At 36.4% G+C, this 17,854-nt stretch overlaps 2 protein-coding genes across 2 annotated transcripts; one reads left to right on the top strand and one right to left on the bottom strand.

Moving 5' to 3' along the window:
• Nucleotides 1-5,008: 5,008 nt before the first annotated feature.
• On the top strand, nt 5,009-9,525 carry zswim2 (zinc finger, SWIM-type containing 2). Its single transcript, XM_026214162.1, has 10 exons — nt 5,009-5,289; nt 5,376-5,452; nt 5,797-5,837; nt 5,984-6,209; nt 6,522-6,660; nt 6,749-6,861; nt 7,258-7,342; nt 7,592-7,674; nt 7,805-7,982; nt 8,086-9,525. The coding sequence occupies exons 1-10, from the start codon at nt 5,107-5,109 to the stop codon at nt 8,776-8,778; spliced, it is 1,818 nt and encodes a 605-aa protein (XP_026069947.1). The 5' UTR covers nt 5,009-5,106; the 3' UTR covers nt 8,779-9,525.
• Nucleotides 9,526-9,554: 29 nt separating this feature from the next.
• LOC113050815 (protein FAM171B-like) lies at nt 9,555-17,455 on the bottom strand. The gene is made up of 8 exons (XM_026214158.1): nt 17,056-17,455; nt 15,422-15,655; nt 14,503-14,595; nt 14,152-14,307; nt 13,590-13,760; nt 12,494-12,607; nt 12,198-12,321; nt 9,555-12,053 (listed from the first exon to the last, which is right to left on the bottom strand). The coding sequence occupies exons 1-8, from the start codon at nt 17,240-17,242 to the stop codon at nt 10,823-10,825; spliced, it is 2,310 nt and encodes a 769-aa protein (XP_026069943.1). The 5' UTR covers nt 17,243-17,455; the 3' UTR covers nt 9,555-10,822.
• Nucleotides 17,456-17,854: the final 399 nt, after the last annotated feature.

Below are 17,854 nucleotides of genomic sequence, written 5' to 3'. Positions count from 1 at the left end.
TATATATATATATATATATATACACACACACACAATTTTATCATTTTTCTTGTTGTCATTGTACAGTACTAAAACTAAAGTGAATTATTAAAATCATTTCTCTAAACTATTATTAATAATTAGTAATTATTTTTATATCTGTTAATAATTCAAATATATTTGTATACCATTGGTCATAATTCAAAGTAACCATTTCTTTTACACTTTTTTAATCCTTTGTGTACCCCTGGGGGTCTCATAACCCAATCTGACTTCTAAAGCTTGTCTGCACCACAGAAAACATGTAAACAACAAAGTACTTTTGTCCACAGCAATGCTGTTTAGAATCATAGCGTATAATCTCTGTGTTACTGGAGAGGTTCCAAGATCACTTCACTGATGTAGTGTTACACATGTCCTCTACTGTTAATAGTGCACTGCTCCTGAATGCACCTTTGCCAACATTTTAAATAGACCAGGATTCTAAAAAAGTGTGTGTGCCTGTACAAGAGCCCAGGAAAAAGCAAAGCAGAAACTGCGTTTTTTTTTGTTGGTGCTGAATGGGGTGGTGACCCTGTAACATGTGCTGCATGAACCCTTAACCCTTTCTCTTCCTGTGCTTGTCCTTCCTTTAAAAAAGAACAGAGAAATGAAAGGTGAGGAGAAAAATTAAATAAATAAATAAACATAAAGCCCATGAAAGGTCACTTTTCTGGTGTGAGTCTAAATGGTGCTGTTTTATAGGACGACCTGTATTCCCTTTTGTGTTGGTTTTGTCAGACCTGATTTATCAGAAGTATTATCAATATTCCACTAGAGTATATCAAAAAAGTGAAGGATTTATTACTGGAGGTAGGGATTTTTCATTTCAATCTCTATTTTAAACAGTTCTGTATAGAAATCGCTGCATGCACAGTGTGTGATTGGAGGGGGTGAAATGGGAGGAGACCCCATGATTTAGAGACATGATTTAGTGTTCACTTACAGCATGACTGACACAAACAGGAATCAGACATCACTGCTTTCTTCCTGACCCTCCTGCCTTAACTCTTTCAGTACTTTCTCCCACTTTCTCTCTCGCTCTGCCTCTCTTCTTCTCTCTTTCCTGTGCAGTGATAAATATGAAAATCCATTATAAAAAAACATTCAGTTTTATAACATTTTTCAAAAATATATTTACCACAAGTGAAAAACTGAACCATTTATTAAATATCAAACACATTTTCATAGTGTGAAGATCATGTTTCAAATGGAATATGAGATGTGTGGTTTGTAGAAAACAAAGAACACTCAAGGTAAACAAAACGTGAGCATAATATTTGTATTGATTAATTTCTAATCAAACTGTAGTTATGCAAAAAAATTAAAAATAAATAAATAAACAAACTAGAAATTTTAGCTATGAAATTAGACTTAGCAAGGCAAATGAGTCATCCATTGTAAATCCAAAATGTTTAAGATGTCATTTCCATCCCAGAATGCTAGAAAACACATGAGATGTTGTGGAAATTTCTGGAAAAGCTCATGACTTTTTAGGAAAAAATTATATATCCACTGTTATAAACCAGTATGATGCAAGGAGAAAGAAAGCATTTTTAAAGGTTATTCAAAAATATGTAAGGCAGAGAGTTGTTAGAAAAGAGAAGAGATTTTAACTCTATAGAGTATTTATATATATTTATAGAGTATGTATCTATAGAGTTTGCTATAGCAAACCTATTGTTCCATAATTGATAAAAAGTTTCTAAGGGCTTTAAATTAACTTATTAACTTATTCAAAACTTTGATGAAAAATCTGTTGTGCACAATCCATTACATTCCATCTGCCATCGGATTGATAGTTCTTTAATTTTTTTGGACATTTAATATAATTAAGTAAGTTAAACTTTTTTATATTGTTTGTAATATTTCAAGATGAACATTTATTCGGCTGAAGTAGAAGGTTTAGGTTTACTTGATTATCCATACATCAGTACACTGTTGAAGATTATTAGAAGACAAATCAAGACTTTAAAAAGTGTCTTTTAAGGGAGTTGTTTTCTTTAAACAGTTTTAACACTGGATTCGCTTTTAATACCCATTTGTTTACTCTGGGTTAGCAACACCGCCCCCAATGACCAAGTCATCCATTGCTGCTCCACCTAAATCTCCGAGTAGACCCAGAAAGCTCTCAGATATAGTCTATTTCCATATAATTTCAAATTTCCCAAGTGTGTCAGTAAGATTCTAACTAATATAATAGTCATCCAACCACAAAGTGTCATGCTTGTGTAAACCAGTGTTGGGAGAGTTGAAATCATCCTGTGTCTGGCTCCTCAGAGGGAATGGTGTGATGTCAACACTTTTTATGAACGCAAGCTACGTCAGAGGTGATGAAAAGACTGTACTACAGTTTGGGAACAAGCAACTGATTCAAGGTTTGGCTGGTTAACATGACTGGTCTGCAGACACAAAGCATATTTCTCCAGTGTCAGACATTCAAATTTATATTTGGGGAAATTATACATTTTTCCTTCTCAGAATAGAAAAGGGCTTACGACAATGTGTTTTCTTGAGATGCCATGATTCAATCAGCATTGTCATGATGTCAGAGGAATCACATCGCCTTTATGGCTCAGGTAATTGGTTCAAAATGTCACATAAATTCAAGATTCCCACATCACATTTAATGTACTATATAATAACTTCCATGTCAAATAAATGAAAATACATTAAATCAGTGGACAGATGAAAGGACAAAAATTGATTGAAATGGATGGGAATCTCATGGGCAATAAAAACAGGCGTTGTCAGACTGAAATGCCTGAAGTGGTATGTGCATTATGAAGCATGCATGGGTCAACAGATGTTTTGATGATGTAATCCATCACGTATGGGTGGAATCTGCGGAGCGATTGGAGAGCAGTTTGTCATTCTCCAGCACAATGACGCAGCAGCACAGCACTGCATCTGTTTGTTTTGTAGGATTTACTCTATGACTATGTACAGATGTGAGGCCAAAGAAAGTGATAGTGCTTTAAAAATGTGGAAGGCATCACTCTCACTATGAGCAAGCCGAACCTCAAAGCACATGGTGTATGTTATGGACCACTGAGGGCCATTAGATGAGAGATTGTGAGATTCTTAAAGACCAGCAAGAGCTTCATGTTCAGACAATCCCGTTTTAAAGATTGTTGTGTGTGTTACAGTGAAATTGTAATAATCTGTTTGCTGTTTAAGAAGGGAGTTCACAGCATGATACTAAAGATAACAGTCATGTATTGAAGCCAGTTCCCACAGACCAAACCTTGATCAAAATACTGAGAGTGATAACTACCATTATTGCACAGACGTCTGGAGTACTTGATTCTGATTGCTCAATCGCAACATTCTGCTGTCAAAAACAAAGCATTCAACTGGGGGTTTTAACAAATAATTAAATTTTACTGAGGCTCGAGCCCCAGTGAAATACTGTTTTGTCCAGTACAATATTACTGATAAATGCCTGGCTGAAGATGGAGATTACCCTACCAACCTGAAAATCATTTTCCTTGATGATTGAACATTTAATGTTTTCTGGGTAAATTTTGTGATCGGAACTAGTGACATCAGACAGATAGGGGCAGTCGTGGCCTAATAGTTATAGAGAGTCTGACTTGTAACTCAAAGGTTGTGGGTTCGAGTCTTGAGATTGTAGGTGAGGGGAGTAAATTTACAGCGCTCTCTTCCACCTTCAACATCACTACTGAGGCGAGACCCTTGAGCAAGGCACCGAACCTCCAACTGCTCTAAATTTGTTTGCGAATTGAATGACATAGTAACAGGATTATTACATATAAAACAAAAATAACGCTGTGAAATTTATCTACAGTTCACTCTAGGAAACAAAACTTGTAAATGCCATTCATCATTTGTCAGCGAAGCAGCTTTTGAAGCATGCAGATTGCAAATTATTCACTTCTGCAGATAAAGGCAGTTTATATCATGAGAGTATCAAGAAGACGAGTATTAAAATATAAGGACACATTTTTGATGGGGGGGCCTGCTGCCTGTGACCCATCACTGATGAATGGCTAGAAACACCCCTGTATTCGCTATTAATACTTTTACCTTTTCTATAGACTAGATACCAAACATACTCAGCTAAAATGTAACATGTTTTTCATTATTTTGCAAGATGACATCAATAATTGATATGAATGATGTCTAGGAAAGGCCAGCCTTTTAACAACAAGCTTAAGAATAAGCTCTTAAATGTGACCCTGGACCACAAACTCAGTCTTAAGTCGCTGGGGTATATTTGAAGCAAGAGCCTAAAATACATTCTATGGGTCAAAATTATATAGATTTTAGATTATATAGAATATAGATTTTTCTTTTATGCCAAAAATCATTAGGATATCAAGTAAAGATCATGTTCCATTAAGATATTTTGTACATTTTCTACTGTAAATATATTAACATTTTTGATTGGTAATATGCATTGCTAAGAATCCCCAGATTACAGATTTTCAAATAGTTATATATCGACCAATATTGTCCTATCCTAACAAACCATACATCAATGGAAAGCTTATTTATTATTTATTAATTGATTATATATTATATTATTATATTTAAAATATTATATATTTTAGTGTTCCAGTAGCTCAAGTGGTAGAGCAATGCTATAGCAGCTAAGATTGTGAGTTCGATTCCCAGGGAAAACATGTTAGTTAAAAAAAGCCTTAATGCAATGTAAATCAGTTTGGAAAAATAAAAGCGTCTGCTAAATGCATTAATTTTAATTAAATTTATTCCGATTTCAGATTATGTATAAGTCTCAGTTTCGAAAAAAATGACCCTTATTATGACTGGTTTTGTGGTCCAGGGTCACAAATAAGTACTTTTAGACTGTGTCAACTGATGTAGATTAAAGGAACTGATATTACAGAGAACATACTACATATACAAGGTTGAGCGCAGGAGACAACAGAGACTCAATAGCACCATCTAGCGGTAATACATCGCATCTACTGTTTATTGAGCGTAGCTTGTTGCTATAGAAACACCAGATACAATAGCAACACCTGATTCGAGACAGAAAGTTTGCCACGTCAACGAATGAAAGTTTTTTTTAAATCAATGAAAGACGTTTACTAATAACATATGCGTATTTTTTTAAACGAAACTGAGTTAATAATGTTCCGGAAAACAATGTGGAGGAAAGCAGTGAGTGATGCGGTCAGCTCACGTCAACATCGAGCCCTGAATACTACCATTTTTATCCTCAAAGAGTTTGGACCGATTGGTTTTCTTCTGAAAGAGGATGGAGACGACAAACACTATAAAGTAAGCTTTCATTGCTTTGTTATTGTTGTTTAATAAAAATGTTAATATATTTTGTGCAAATTAACAACGCCATTCTCATATTTAAGGTGTGTTTGGGCGATCCACACACGTGCACCTGCACAACCTTTCAGAAGGAGAAGGATCTTTGTACACACATCTGCTGGTAAATAAATTAAACTCTAGATGGGTGTTTCTTCAACAGTGGGTACCTTTTTACCTTTTTTTTTACCTACTTTTTTAAATGAAAGTTTTGGTCAGGCCGTCTGGGGTACAACAATAAAATCTGCGTGAAAGCATATGAAAAGTAGAATAAATGAATGGTTTAGGCATTGTATAACATTTCAGAGTTTTAATGGTACCTTTAAATTACATTAAATCTGCTGTTAGATTTGAATAAATAACAGTCCCTGGGACAGAACAGTTCACATAGTTAAAGAAGGACATACAGTTTGCATGTTGAGATATCACCTAACTTTACCTCATAACTTACTTTAAAATTCATTCTAGGATTTTAATGCGTAAATTCCGACTGCCACAAGATCATGAATGTAAGTAGACACATTTTTCCTTCTAAGGTGTAGGCATCAACATTACAATCCTGAGATCTTGCAAACAGATGCACATAAAGGCACATATTCCCTGTAAACAAATGTTTGAGCTGCAAGTGTCTTTCTGCTCATTTGTTCGGTTTCAGATTGTTTTCAGTATGGTCTTGCGGAGCGACAGATCCTAGAGCTGCTACAAGGGCTTCATGTGACCAAAACTACGTCTCCTAATGACAGGAGGAGCTCAGGCCCATCATGTCCTGAGCCTAGTGAGGAAGACGGAAGCATCAGACAGAAAGACATTGAGAAAGATGATATATGTCCAATCTGTCAAGAAGAACTTTTGCTGAAAAAATTGCCTGTGACCTATTGCAAGTAAGAGAACTTATTCAGAATTAATCTTATTTGCGAAATTAAATTGATACTCTCTACATATATTTATAATGTAATGATAAACACTGAATTTACCAGGAAGTGAATATGTTTCGTAGCTGAAACATTTGAAATCAATACATAACATAATCTAGAAATGCATTAAGAATGTCCTTTCTCCATCTTTAAAGCCAAATGCATCACACTCACCCAAGTTTCCATTTAAACCATAAAAGCTATTAGTGATCGTCAATGACATGAATTTCTATGTTGTGATGGTGACTGGTTACATTGTAATTATGCATCATTTTTAAGGTTAAGCTGTGGAAACAACATCCACATTTCCTGCATGAAGGTCTGGGCTGATCATCAAATGAAAAGGGACCCGCGTGCACTTCTTAAATGTCCTCTCTGTAGGGAGGACTTTGGCACTTTTAAGCAGCTAATTGAACAGGTACGTCATTCCAAGACACTCAAATTGCCTTTACTACCGTTTGTTTAAACTTAAATCATCTTGGGTTTAAATGTGTTATCTTTGACAGGTGAAAAATGCAGGTGAACTGTTAACCTGCTATGAGAAGGACTGTCTGGACAAACATCTGGGTGTTATGTGTAACAGCTGCAGGGTTTGTCCAATCATCGGCAAATGTTTCAAGTAGGCATATATTACACAGGTCATATACTATTGTATAGCTATACATATCAGTATTAAAAACGGTTAAAAATAAGCATTTTAAGAATAAGGTTATTATTCTTGTGAAAACTGTGATGCATTTTTTTTTTCAGGATTCCTTGTTGAACAGAAAGTTCAAAAGAATAGAATTTATCTGAAGTAGAAAATTGTATTTGTAACAAATTTGTAACCGTGTAAATCTCTTTGATTTGATCAGTTTAGTGCATCTTCGCTTAATAAAAGTATTAATATTAATGAAACTTATCGATGTTTTAAAATCCTACTGAGCCCAGATGTTTTTATAGTAATCTGTTTGTTCTGATTCTGACTAATGTTGAATTGCAGTGTCATGTATTGTCTTAAATCTGATGTTCACAGGTGTACAGAGTGCAGTTTTTTCCATCTGTGTGAGGACTGCTTTAGGAGAACAGTCCATCCTCAACATTGCTTCATGGTTCGAATGGTGAGTTTTTAAGATTTGAATGTGAGCAGGAAACATGGTGATGCTATTCATAACTGCACAGTGAAGTTATTTGTAGCATAAATTAGAAAAAAAGTTTACCATATGGCAATATCAAACAATATAATAAACAACATGTTTTGAATGTTTAAAGTGATGTTTCAGGTGTTATAGTAATTTAAGTATAGTTTAATGCATTATAGAATTAAGAAGTTAACAAATTATTCTTTCTTTACTGTTGAAATTGTGCAGAAAAGAGGTCAGCAATGGCAGAGAGTAGAACCTCACATCTCTGAGGAAACACAGAAAATGGAAAACTACTCAGTGTGTAGTAGGTTTGTCTGCTCCATTCTAGCTTCTGTGCGACATACAGTAATTCTTTTGTTTGTAATTCCAAACCCACTTTAAGGAATTGTTTTGGGAAATTTGTTGTGACACCTTACACTGTTTTACTCTACACAACAGCTCCAGCAGCATGACTGGTGTGATATGTGATGTAGTCCCGAACTATGTAATGAAGAGTTTGCCAATGGTGAGAGTTCGGAGAGAGTCCAGACTGCTTCATCCAGGTGTTCAGTGTAGAATCTGCCTCTCAAGATTTCAACAGGGTCAGCATGTCAGAACCCTTCCCTGCAAACACAAGGTAACACAACTCAAGTTCTGCTCACTAAAGCTGTGTTAAATACTGATAAAGCGTTAATATATTTTTTATTATCTATTTTCTCTCTTACCTGAACATGACCCAGTTCCATACTGGCTGTATTGATCCATTGCTCCGTAAGTCTAACTGCTGCCCACTGGACTGGCACGTCATCTACAATCCTCTCATGTGGAATTCCAAAATTGGTAGAACAGAAAGCTCTCTGACTCCATCTAGTGATGTTCTGAGCAAGCGTTCCGATGGCCAGATCACAGAGTTCTTTCTACCAGGTATCGGTTTGCACGTAAAAAGAAGGAGCGCTCCATCTCCGTTGAGAATAGTGACATCTGAACCAAGGTATTCCAGTCCTTCCTCTGTGGATTCATTCACTCAGGGCTTTCGGGATCTATGTATCAATAGTTCCCACATAGAACCATATACCAGAATGTCCACCATGAAGCAAAATCATACAAAAGAACAGAGGTCTCTTCATAGGAGCTTATCAGTTGGGAAGGCAATAGCTGCACAGGCTGAGAGTAGAGAGTCCTTCCTAAATAGGCCCTCAGCAACTTGTTTGAACATCCAGTCAGCTTTGGATGGAACTCAAAATGATCAGCAAAGACTTACTGTGGGCATTAATGGGTCATCCAGGATGACTCCAGCTTTTGGCAGTATCAGACCATTGAGGAATGGTCACTTAAGAGAGAGAACAAGGCCAAACAGGGTGGATGTGAAGGATCTTCATCTCTGGATGACAAACAGTCCTGTCAAAGTTATACTTATGAGAAAACAAGAGTAAAGTAAACAAGTATGCAATCCCAAAAAAAGTGGTAGCAAGTTGCTTCAAGGGTGTCTGGATTACCTACACAGTCCAGGGAACAAGAATTCAAATTGAATAATATTAAAAAGCTTTTATTAAACTTTGGCTATAACATTTAAATCCAGAAGTGCCCTGAGGAAGACTCTTTTTAATGTTATTACCCTGTTATTATGTTTTGTTATTACCTTTTTAATATTTCACCTCATATGAGTGCCTTCATTTTCTTGTTTAATAAAATCAAGCATGTTAGGTTTTCTTGTGTTTAGCTGAGCAATAACTGAATGGCAGAATCTTTAATCTCAGAATAAACAATGCTTGATTTTTCCTGAAAACAATGGCAAAGACTTCAGATACATCTTTACAAGCCATTTTTTGCCCTGTTTTAAAATGGGATTTTTAATATTATACCCAACGTGACCCTTAAATTGATGCCTTAAATTTCTCGTTTAATGAAACCAAGTGTGTTCTAATCAGCTATGTTATGTTGTTGGGTAGTTTGCAGAGCAGTCATTGAAACGCAAAATCCTCAAACTCAAAATTAACAATACTTGATCTCTGCTGAAAACAAAGGCAAAGACAGGCCAATTTTGACATTTATGTTGGTATAAGAGACTTTTATTAATTTTATTATTGTCTTTAAAAAAATGTTTAATTACTAAATATTTGTTAATTATTTAATGTTTATTTATATGGTTTAAAAAATCTCAAATAAAATATATACTTTCATTAATTCTGGGTACATAAAACTCATGAGTTTTTATTTTTTATTTGTTTTGTTTTTTTTTTGTGGTCAAGTACCTTTATTAAATATGCACAAAAAGGCAGATTACAAGCTGTACTTTAAAGCATCCAGGAATGACTCATGAGCCATTTAAACCAGTGTGTTGAGAAATAATTAAAATATATTACAATAAATTAAATAATAAATGCTACAATACAACATATATTACATTAAAAACATTCAGCTGACACAGTGCAATCTCTCCCCAGTCCTACTTCATTTAAAATGGCAAACTCAGTTTCCCTTCTTAGTTCCCATTTGCTGCCTGACAACAAGAAGCTAGAGTTTTATTGTAACTGTCAATATGAATTAAACAGTTACAATTAATTGTCAAAAATAATAAAACTACAAAAGCTCCAACACATTCAGTAAATGAGTTGATAATTATTTGTTGTCAATTTGTGAAGAAATATTTCACACACAAAACACATCAACACAAGAAACTTCATAATATGCTAGGCTCATGACCTGTACAGCTGTGCTTCCAGCACTGGCCTTGGTAAGGTAAGCCATAACCTGAGACATATTGTCAATGTTTTTGGGTACGATATTCTTACACATGAAAACATTGAATGATAAAAGCATCACAATGGACAGCATGCAAACGTGACTAGCAATAATACATTAAATAAGTACAGTGCTTTAAAATGGCATATGACCTCAAAGGCCTTAGTTGCTCCCTCAAAAATCTTTTTGCAACACACTGGTGCTCTTTCTGATTTGGAGAATATATAGTGCTTAGCTTAACAGCTTATGATAACAGTGCTAATTTTTTTGGCACTGTGTGGCAGTTCCTTGTTTTAAATTGAAAAATTGTACAATTGAACTGAAGAACAAAAACTGATTTCAAGCAAGTCAAGAGATCCAAGTTGATCGCATTTAAAGAGTTTTGCAGACTCACTAGAAGAGCATTGTGGGTACAAGCATTGTGCTCGCAGGGCAACAAATGTTAAAAAATACTTACAATTTTTATATACATACTTTTACAATGTACTTTTGAAGGTAAACAAATATCTTCCAAAGCAGTTTGTAAAAACATTGTACAGTGTGGTTGCGAAATTGTGTACAAATGAACTGCTGACAAAATGCTGGATACAGCATAGCCATGGATATCGACTTTGAGTTACGGTAGGTAAGACAGGCATTTTTGTTTTATTCACTCTTCCTGATGTTTACGTTATAAGGCAATTTTAAAACGATTTTCAGACACCAAGAAGCTATGACTACACGCAGGTTATCCAGTTAGTGTTTCGTCTGGGGTCTGTCCTCCCACATGTGTCGAGAGGTCTTCTTATCAGGCTTCTTGTCTCGAACCTTCCTTAGTCTCCGTGGCGGAGGGGTAGATTTAGACTCACTAGAGGTATCCCCTGCATCCCTGTCCTCTGGGATGTTGGGAATGGCTGCACTACTGCCTTCCAGGGCGTTCCTCAAGGATATGTCCTCGGGACTACCAATTTCACTGCTGCTCAAGTCCTGCTCTTGATTTCTGCTTATTTTAGCCATATTAGTGCTCGAGGGTTCCTCGCTTTTTCGCAGAGGCTGCTGCAGCTCATTCATGTCCACTCCAGAGTCCAAGCTTGTGTCGTTGCTACTGCCCGGACGGTGTCTTCCTTGAAACTCGATCACAGAGTGACGTACCTGGGCTGCTGGTTTACCATCAAGAGACACAAACCAGGCCCGGGGTGGGTGAATGGACGGTTTGCCCTTGGAGAGCTCCAGCAAGGTTTGCTCTGATATCCCCTGGAGTTCCCCACGGAAAGGCCCCATTCTGGCGGCTTCGTTCAATGTTCCTGGGACAGACACTGATTCCAGGAGATGACTGTAGCGGCCCCATAGCCCTGGGTTTGCGGCTGCAGCTTGTGCTCCCTCCAGAGTCTGCTGCTCATCACTTTCCTGCGGTGGAACTTTAGGCAACGTCTGAGTGAAACTGTCTTTTAAGTCCCGCTCTGTCTGAGCACCATGCTCCATGCCATTCCTTGGGAAAGTGGCAGATCTGCTTCCAGAAGAGTCAGCTTGTCCCTGGGAACTGAACAACTCTGGGGCCGGTACAATCGCCACGGACTGGTTATAGATGTGGAACAGCTTGTCTTTGAAAACTAAATTCTCTGAACCATTCTGGCGTGAGCCATTCTGTTCGGATTTTTCCCGAAGCTTTGCAACCTCATCACTATTAACATAGAGATGAGACACTGGGGCTCTGAAGCTTTCTAATCCCACAACTCCAATGTTCTCATACAGATTGCCAGCTGGCCGCCCAATATTTTCCACATAAATATTGTAGTTGGCTTGATGTCGTGGAGAACCTGATGCTTCATGGCTGATGCCCCTTGCAGCCAGTGAATAAGAACGGTCCACATTATGAAAGTAAAGTTCTTGAACCTCATCAGAGCTGGTGGAAGTGGTCTGGTCTTTCTTTAGTACAGTGAGCCTGGTGGAATTCCATCGCTTTCTTCCAGCCTCATAGTTTAAATCTCTGTAAAACAAGATAGAAAGGGATTACTACATATTTTGATATTTGACCTTCACATGAAAATAAGGTTAACATGAAACAATCAAGTCATGCAATTCAATGTTGCTCAATTGTATTTATAAGAAAGTCATGCCATGATGCATTTACCTGCAGTGAAATACAATCACAGATAAAAATCCAATCGCTATCACAAGAGTTCCTCCCAAGATACCCACAAGAAGGTATGTGTGGTAGGATATGAAATCCATTGAGCTTGCAAGTCCCATATGACCTAGATTTACACAAACATAAATCTGTTTAAAGGGCTGCTCATGAACACAAGGAAGAAATGGTTTTTCAGTTTAAAGTAAGTAATGAATGCTTTTGGATTGATAAATAGTAATGATGTTTGAGATTTTAAAATACTAATTTTTAATTACATATCTTGCTAAAACGATTCCTACCTGACGATGGTGGTGGCGCAGCAATCCAGTTACCAAGTTGAGGTGCTACGTAATTCCAGACTAGGCCGTTTTTCTCCATCTGTACAGTGCCTATACCTTTATTTACCCAGGAACCTATGATAAAATATATCATCAAATAAGTGCTTTTGTTGGATGCAGTCCTAAATTCAAAGGTCTCCTAACCTTAAAACACATGCCATTGTGTAAAATAAAATTCCTACTTACAGTTTTTTGACAATGACTAGGACCCATTTCTCAATAGTTAGGTCATATAACTCTTTACACAGTTCTCCTAACCAACTTTCATCTTGGCAAAGCAGTTAATTTAACATTCAGTATGCACTAAAACTACCAAATCAAGTACCTATCTTAAATCAAGTAATTCTTCCATAACAATAGAAAAGGTTGTCACTAAACCAACACATTTCCATTTAATGTCACTCATAAAACAATGATCTAAAACACCAACAGGCAGCATTATATGTTTTCTTCTTTAAAATTTCTTTCTTTAGTAAAAAAGAATTACTACATTGTTCTCTTTTGTATAGATGGTCATACAAAAGACTAACACTAATTGTTTTGATAGTACTTTTAGTACAGTTTTGTAATATGTTAGGCTCTGAAAATAAGTTTAACAGTTTTAAAAAGAGTATGTAAACATGTAAATTGGCCTTTACTGTAGGTACACAGAGTTTTGGTAGTGGTTGTGTGAGTTGTATGAATTAATGTAACTTAGAATAAAGTCACTCAATTTATTTTATTCCAAAGCAATGGACAATGATCCACAGTTTGGCCAATATAGACTGTTGTTCACTGTGTAAATAGTTCTGAAAAAGTGACTTAAGCATTGGGAAATTGGTCCTAAAAACATTGTAAACAGATTTAAACAATCTGATATAATCTTATCTAAAGTGTCTAAAAGATGAAATGTCATTTCTGACATTAGCCCCCATTTGGGACCTGTAAGTATATTGCTTAAGGACCATAATGATGATAGTTCATAGAATCCACTTTAAGAAAACAGTGGAAGATCAGACAAGCTTCTTTTGAATTGGTAAGTGTGCAGTCTTTAAATGCTGAAATGTTTATCAGTCACCTATGGTCACGTCGAAGGTCCATGTAGGCAGTGAGTCAGACGGTCGTATGTGGGTGTGGAAGGGAAGTGGTACTTTGAGCTGAATGGGTCCTTTGACGTCAACCTCCTTTCCATTAGACACTAACTGGGCACTGATCATAGCCAATGGGTTTAACTTGACATTCCTATAACCTGTAATTCGGAATACAATGATAACTGATATTCATTTTATAATCTGCAGAAAATACATTGGAAAACTGTTTAATGGTGTCTAGAAGATAAACAAGAAGATAAACAGTGTCCCATCATGTTAGCTCTTGTGGGTAACCAAGCAGTGGTGCATTGCCAAATGAATAACACATAATAAAATTAATCAATGGAGTTTGTAGCTTTCATTAACTAAAACTGTGCTACAATATATACTCCACTCACTTACAGATAATTCACATTCAGTGGAACACGTAGGGTCAGCATTCACTCAAGATGTGAAAAGGAATGACAGGACAACTGTTTAGATTTGACTTGTACCACCATGTAGTCAGATGCAACAAATATTTAATCCTTTTTTTATTATTCATCTTACCTCCTTTACCGCTGAAGCTTTGAGTAAAGAAATTTGAGTCTTTTTCTGTAGGCAGGGCTGGTACTGTCAGATAGGCTGACAGCATGGAGATGGTAGCATTCTCAGACAGTTTGAGGAGACTTTTGGGAAACTGTACACTCGGTTGAAATGACAGATCTGTAATGTGAAAATAAATAAATAATGCAACAGCAGAAATTTTGTGTTTCAGTATCACATTCAGAGTAGGGCTCCATGCAGCAGATATATGTAGATACTTAAATGATAGACTATAAAATTTTTAAAACAGCTCTCAATTTCAAAATAGTGGTATATTAGGCAATAGAGTAAGGAATGTTGACATAACCGACATACCAGATGCTTTTCGAGTTATCAGCACAGTGTCATCAAAGAGCCAGATGTTCCCTTGTGTTTGAGGACGCAGAGACATCGTAATAACAGAAAAAACTAGGAAATAGTATAAAACAAACACTCAAAACTCATTTCAGCAGCCAAGTTTTTCACATAAAATGTATATTGTGCCCCTGGACCACAAAACCAGTGTCAATTTTTTTAAATTGAGATTCATACAGCACGCGAAAGCAAAATAAATAAGCTTTCCATTGATGTATGGTTTGTTAGGAAGGGACAATATTTGGCAGAGATACAACTATTTGAAAATCTGGAATCTGAGGGTGCAAAAAAAGATTATCTAAATACTGAGAATATCACCTTTGTTCAAATGCAGTTCTTAGCAATGCATATTACTGTACGTATCAAAAATTAAGTTTTTTATATTTACTGTATATTTACAAAATATCTTCATGGAACCTGATCTTTACTTAATATCTTAATGATTTTTGGCATAAAAGAAAAATGTATTATTTTGACCCATGGAATGTTTTTTTTTGTGTGTGTGTTTTTTGTGGTCCAGGGTCACATATTAGTTGTATTTCTCCATATCTTTGAAGGTCATTTCTCTATATTTATCAAAGCTCTAGTTGGGTGTTATACAACAAGCCAGGGCCAGGGTAAGGTCACATGGTTCACAGCTTTCTTGCTGCCTAATCATCTTTTTTTCACTATTTATTATTTAATCTCTCTAAAGTGTTTATTGAGCATATCTCACTAAAATATGTAGGAATTAACAGGAAACATTGGACTGAATAATAATAATAATAAAAAATATAATATAAACCTATAAAAAACGAAATCAAAAACCTGATGTCATCACATCATATAAAATACGCAATAACCAGTTAATTTAAATAACTCTTTGAGGATCTACACTTACTGGGCATCTTGGGGGTTTTCCAAGGCAGCTGTGTGAGCACATAGCCCTCCATGCTGGCCACCAGAGTGAGGGTCAGGCCAAGGCGGTATGGGACAGTGACCGTGACCTCTCCATTCTCCAACGTCTGGCTGGAGTGAATCTGGGATCCATTCGAGAACACTCCCACCAGAGCTCCTTTCAGGAACCTCTGGCTAGATGCATCTTTCACCCAAATCTTCAAGGTCAGGAGTGACTCTAGAGACAGAGAAAATGTCAGGTTTGTGTAGAAATTAATACAAATTTTGCATAAAAAATTTATATTGTGCATAAAACTGAGCATAGAAAGGTATTATGGTCGTTTAAATGCTATATTTAGCCTAAAACCCTTGTAATATGTGTCAAAGATAAGATAATTATATATATAAAAAAATAACTGAAATTGCTTAACGCATTAAAAACCAACACAGCCAACACTGAAAAAAATTGTTTGGTGACAGTAAAATCTTAGTCTTGAAATAGTAATGAGCACTGGAACCACGGCTCAGGCATAGCGACTTAAAAATAGATTAAAGTGCCAAATGTCGGATGAGCACATCAGTGAAAAGCTGAGACTTTAAAAAGCTTGAAAATCCTCTTTGAAATGTCTCTCAATACTGGAAAAAGAAGAGAATCCCTCATTCTTTGCATAGGCCATGTGCAGATCCTCAAAACACAAGATGACCAGGATGAAACAATGGGAGACACTTAAATAATAATGTGACATAGCTTCAAAAACAATGCTTTTTTCTTCTTCTTGATATTTGAAGATTATTAAAAGATTACTATTACATATTACTAGATTACTATGAATAATACAACCAGGAACTGGTACTGAACAAAATATATAACAGGAAATGTGCTACTGTAGTATATGGTAACAATAACGTTATAAAATTCGGTGTACTCTTTGTGCTCTACTAGACCCATCTGTTAATTGTTGTGGCTGGTGCTTTCAAGCTGTGGTCCAGGGATCCCCAGGGATCAGCAGAAAATTTGAGAAAAAAAAAAAGTAAATAAATAAAATCTAAATTATTAATATTTATTTAAAATCATTGCTCTATAATCTATTTTTATCAACATAAATGCCAACTATTTTTCTCAAATGATATTTTAGATTGCAAAATTTCAGATGACATTTTAGGAAATTGGGGGTTCAGTGGCATCAAAACGTTTGAAAACACGTGATATTAAAGACAGAGTGACATCAAACAGAGTGGTCTTGGATGATTTTGTCTCAAAGGTAATACCACCTCAAATGCACAGTGACTCTGTACAATCAAGATACACAGTGAAATGTTGCTCAACCATATCAGCTATTCACTTCTAAATAATGTGGGCATGGCTGTCCTAAATAAAGCCTGAAATGGGAGGCTTCACTGCGAAAGAGCTTCTCAGGCTCACAGATAATAGACATATATAAAGAACGCTACAGGCCAATATTATGAGACAGCAAGCACAGCGGTCAACAGCGAACCCATTTCCTTTGTTGCCATGTACCCCATCATGAAAACATCCCTCTTATTTGTAAGCACACCTCATGCAGAGCTCATGGCGGTGCTGATGCTGAGGATGTAAACGATGCTGAAGATAAACCCAGCGGATGCCGTGACCGTTACCTGATGAAGGCACCGTCGCATCCATCTGTCCCTTGAGCGTGGACGTCTGAGTGTCGCTGGCATTGTCCACCTCCGACAGCGAGGCAAGGCCGTGGGAGAGCACCCCACCCTCCGCTCTCCTCACGTACCCATCCTCGCAGAAAATCAGCAGCGCGGCGAGGAGCAGACACCCCGAAAGATCTGGCATGGCGTCTGGGACATAACTGCACTCAGTGACACGGAGAAGGAGAATGTTGTTGTTTTTCCGTCTGCATATGGATGTGTATGTCACGGTCCCATCATGCTTCTCGTGTGGACCGACGGATATCTGAGCTGCTGGAGTCAGACTGGTGCGCGTGTTGCGTCATAGCTCATGCGATGCCATCTGCTGCCTCAGTGTTTTTTTTCTCTCTCTTTGTTAAAGCAATGCGCTTTTCATGCCTAGGTAAACAATTTAATTTTTGTATGACGTATTTAAAAAAAAACTATTAAAACTACTTTTAGTTATAAAAATGGTAATAAATATTTGTAAGCAAACGTGTTAGAGCAATAAAGTTTAAAAATAATTTTTTTTATTAGGAACAATATTAAATATTTCTCTATACATAAACCACCAGTCAAAAGTTCGGACACTGCTTATTATACTACTTTTTACATTTTTCAACCTTAACACCATCAAAATGATGATGTAGAGCAAATTGAAGCTTTATGTAAGCGAGAGAGAGAAAAAAAAACACTTCGAAAACAAACTGCTGTACATTACGCAAAACCATTTTAATTGTCATGAAATAACTGAACAGAATCACAGTTCATTAAATGT

The sequence above is a fragment of the Carassius auratus genome, chromosome 31, assembly GCF_003368295.1.
Source record: "Carassius auratus strain Wakin chromosome 31, ASM336829v1, whole genome shotgun sequence".
In the NCBI taxonomy this organism is placed as follows: Eukaryota; Metazoa; Chordata; class Actinopteri; order Cypriniformes; family Cyprinidae; genus Carassius; species Carassius auratus.
This window is presented reverse-complemented; position numbering and strand designations above follow the sequence as displayed.

Coding starts and splice junctions, on each gene's coding strand:
- zswim2 (XM_026214162.1), top strand. CDS start 5,107: ATGCGTATTTTTTTAAACGAAACTGAGTTAATAATGTTCCGGAAAACA. Junction 5,453..5,796: donor CTTTGTACACACATCTGCTG/GTAAATAAATTA, acceptor AATTCATTCTAG/GATTTTAATGCGTAAATTCC. Junction 7,343..7,591: donor ATTGCTTCATGGTTCGAATG/GTGAGTTTTTAA, acceptor GAAATTGTGCAG/AAAAGAGGTCAGCAATGGCA.
- LOC113050815 (XM_026214158.1), bottom strand. CDS start 17,242: ATGCCAGATCTTTCGGGGTGTCTGCTCCTCGCCGCGCTGCTGATTTTC. Junction 12,608..13,589: donor GACCTTCGACGTGACCATAG/GTGACTGATAAA, acceptor ATTTTATCATAG/GTTCCTGGGTAAATAAAGGT. Junction 12,322..12,493: donor TGCGCCACCACCATCGTCAG/GTAGGAATCGTT, acceptor GTGTAAATCTAG/GTCATATGGGACTTGCAAGC.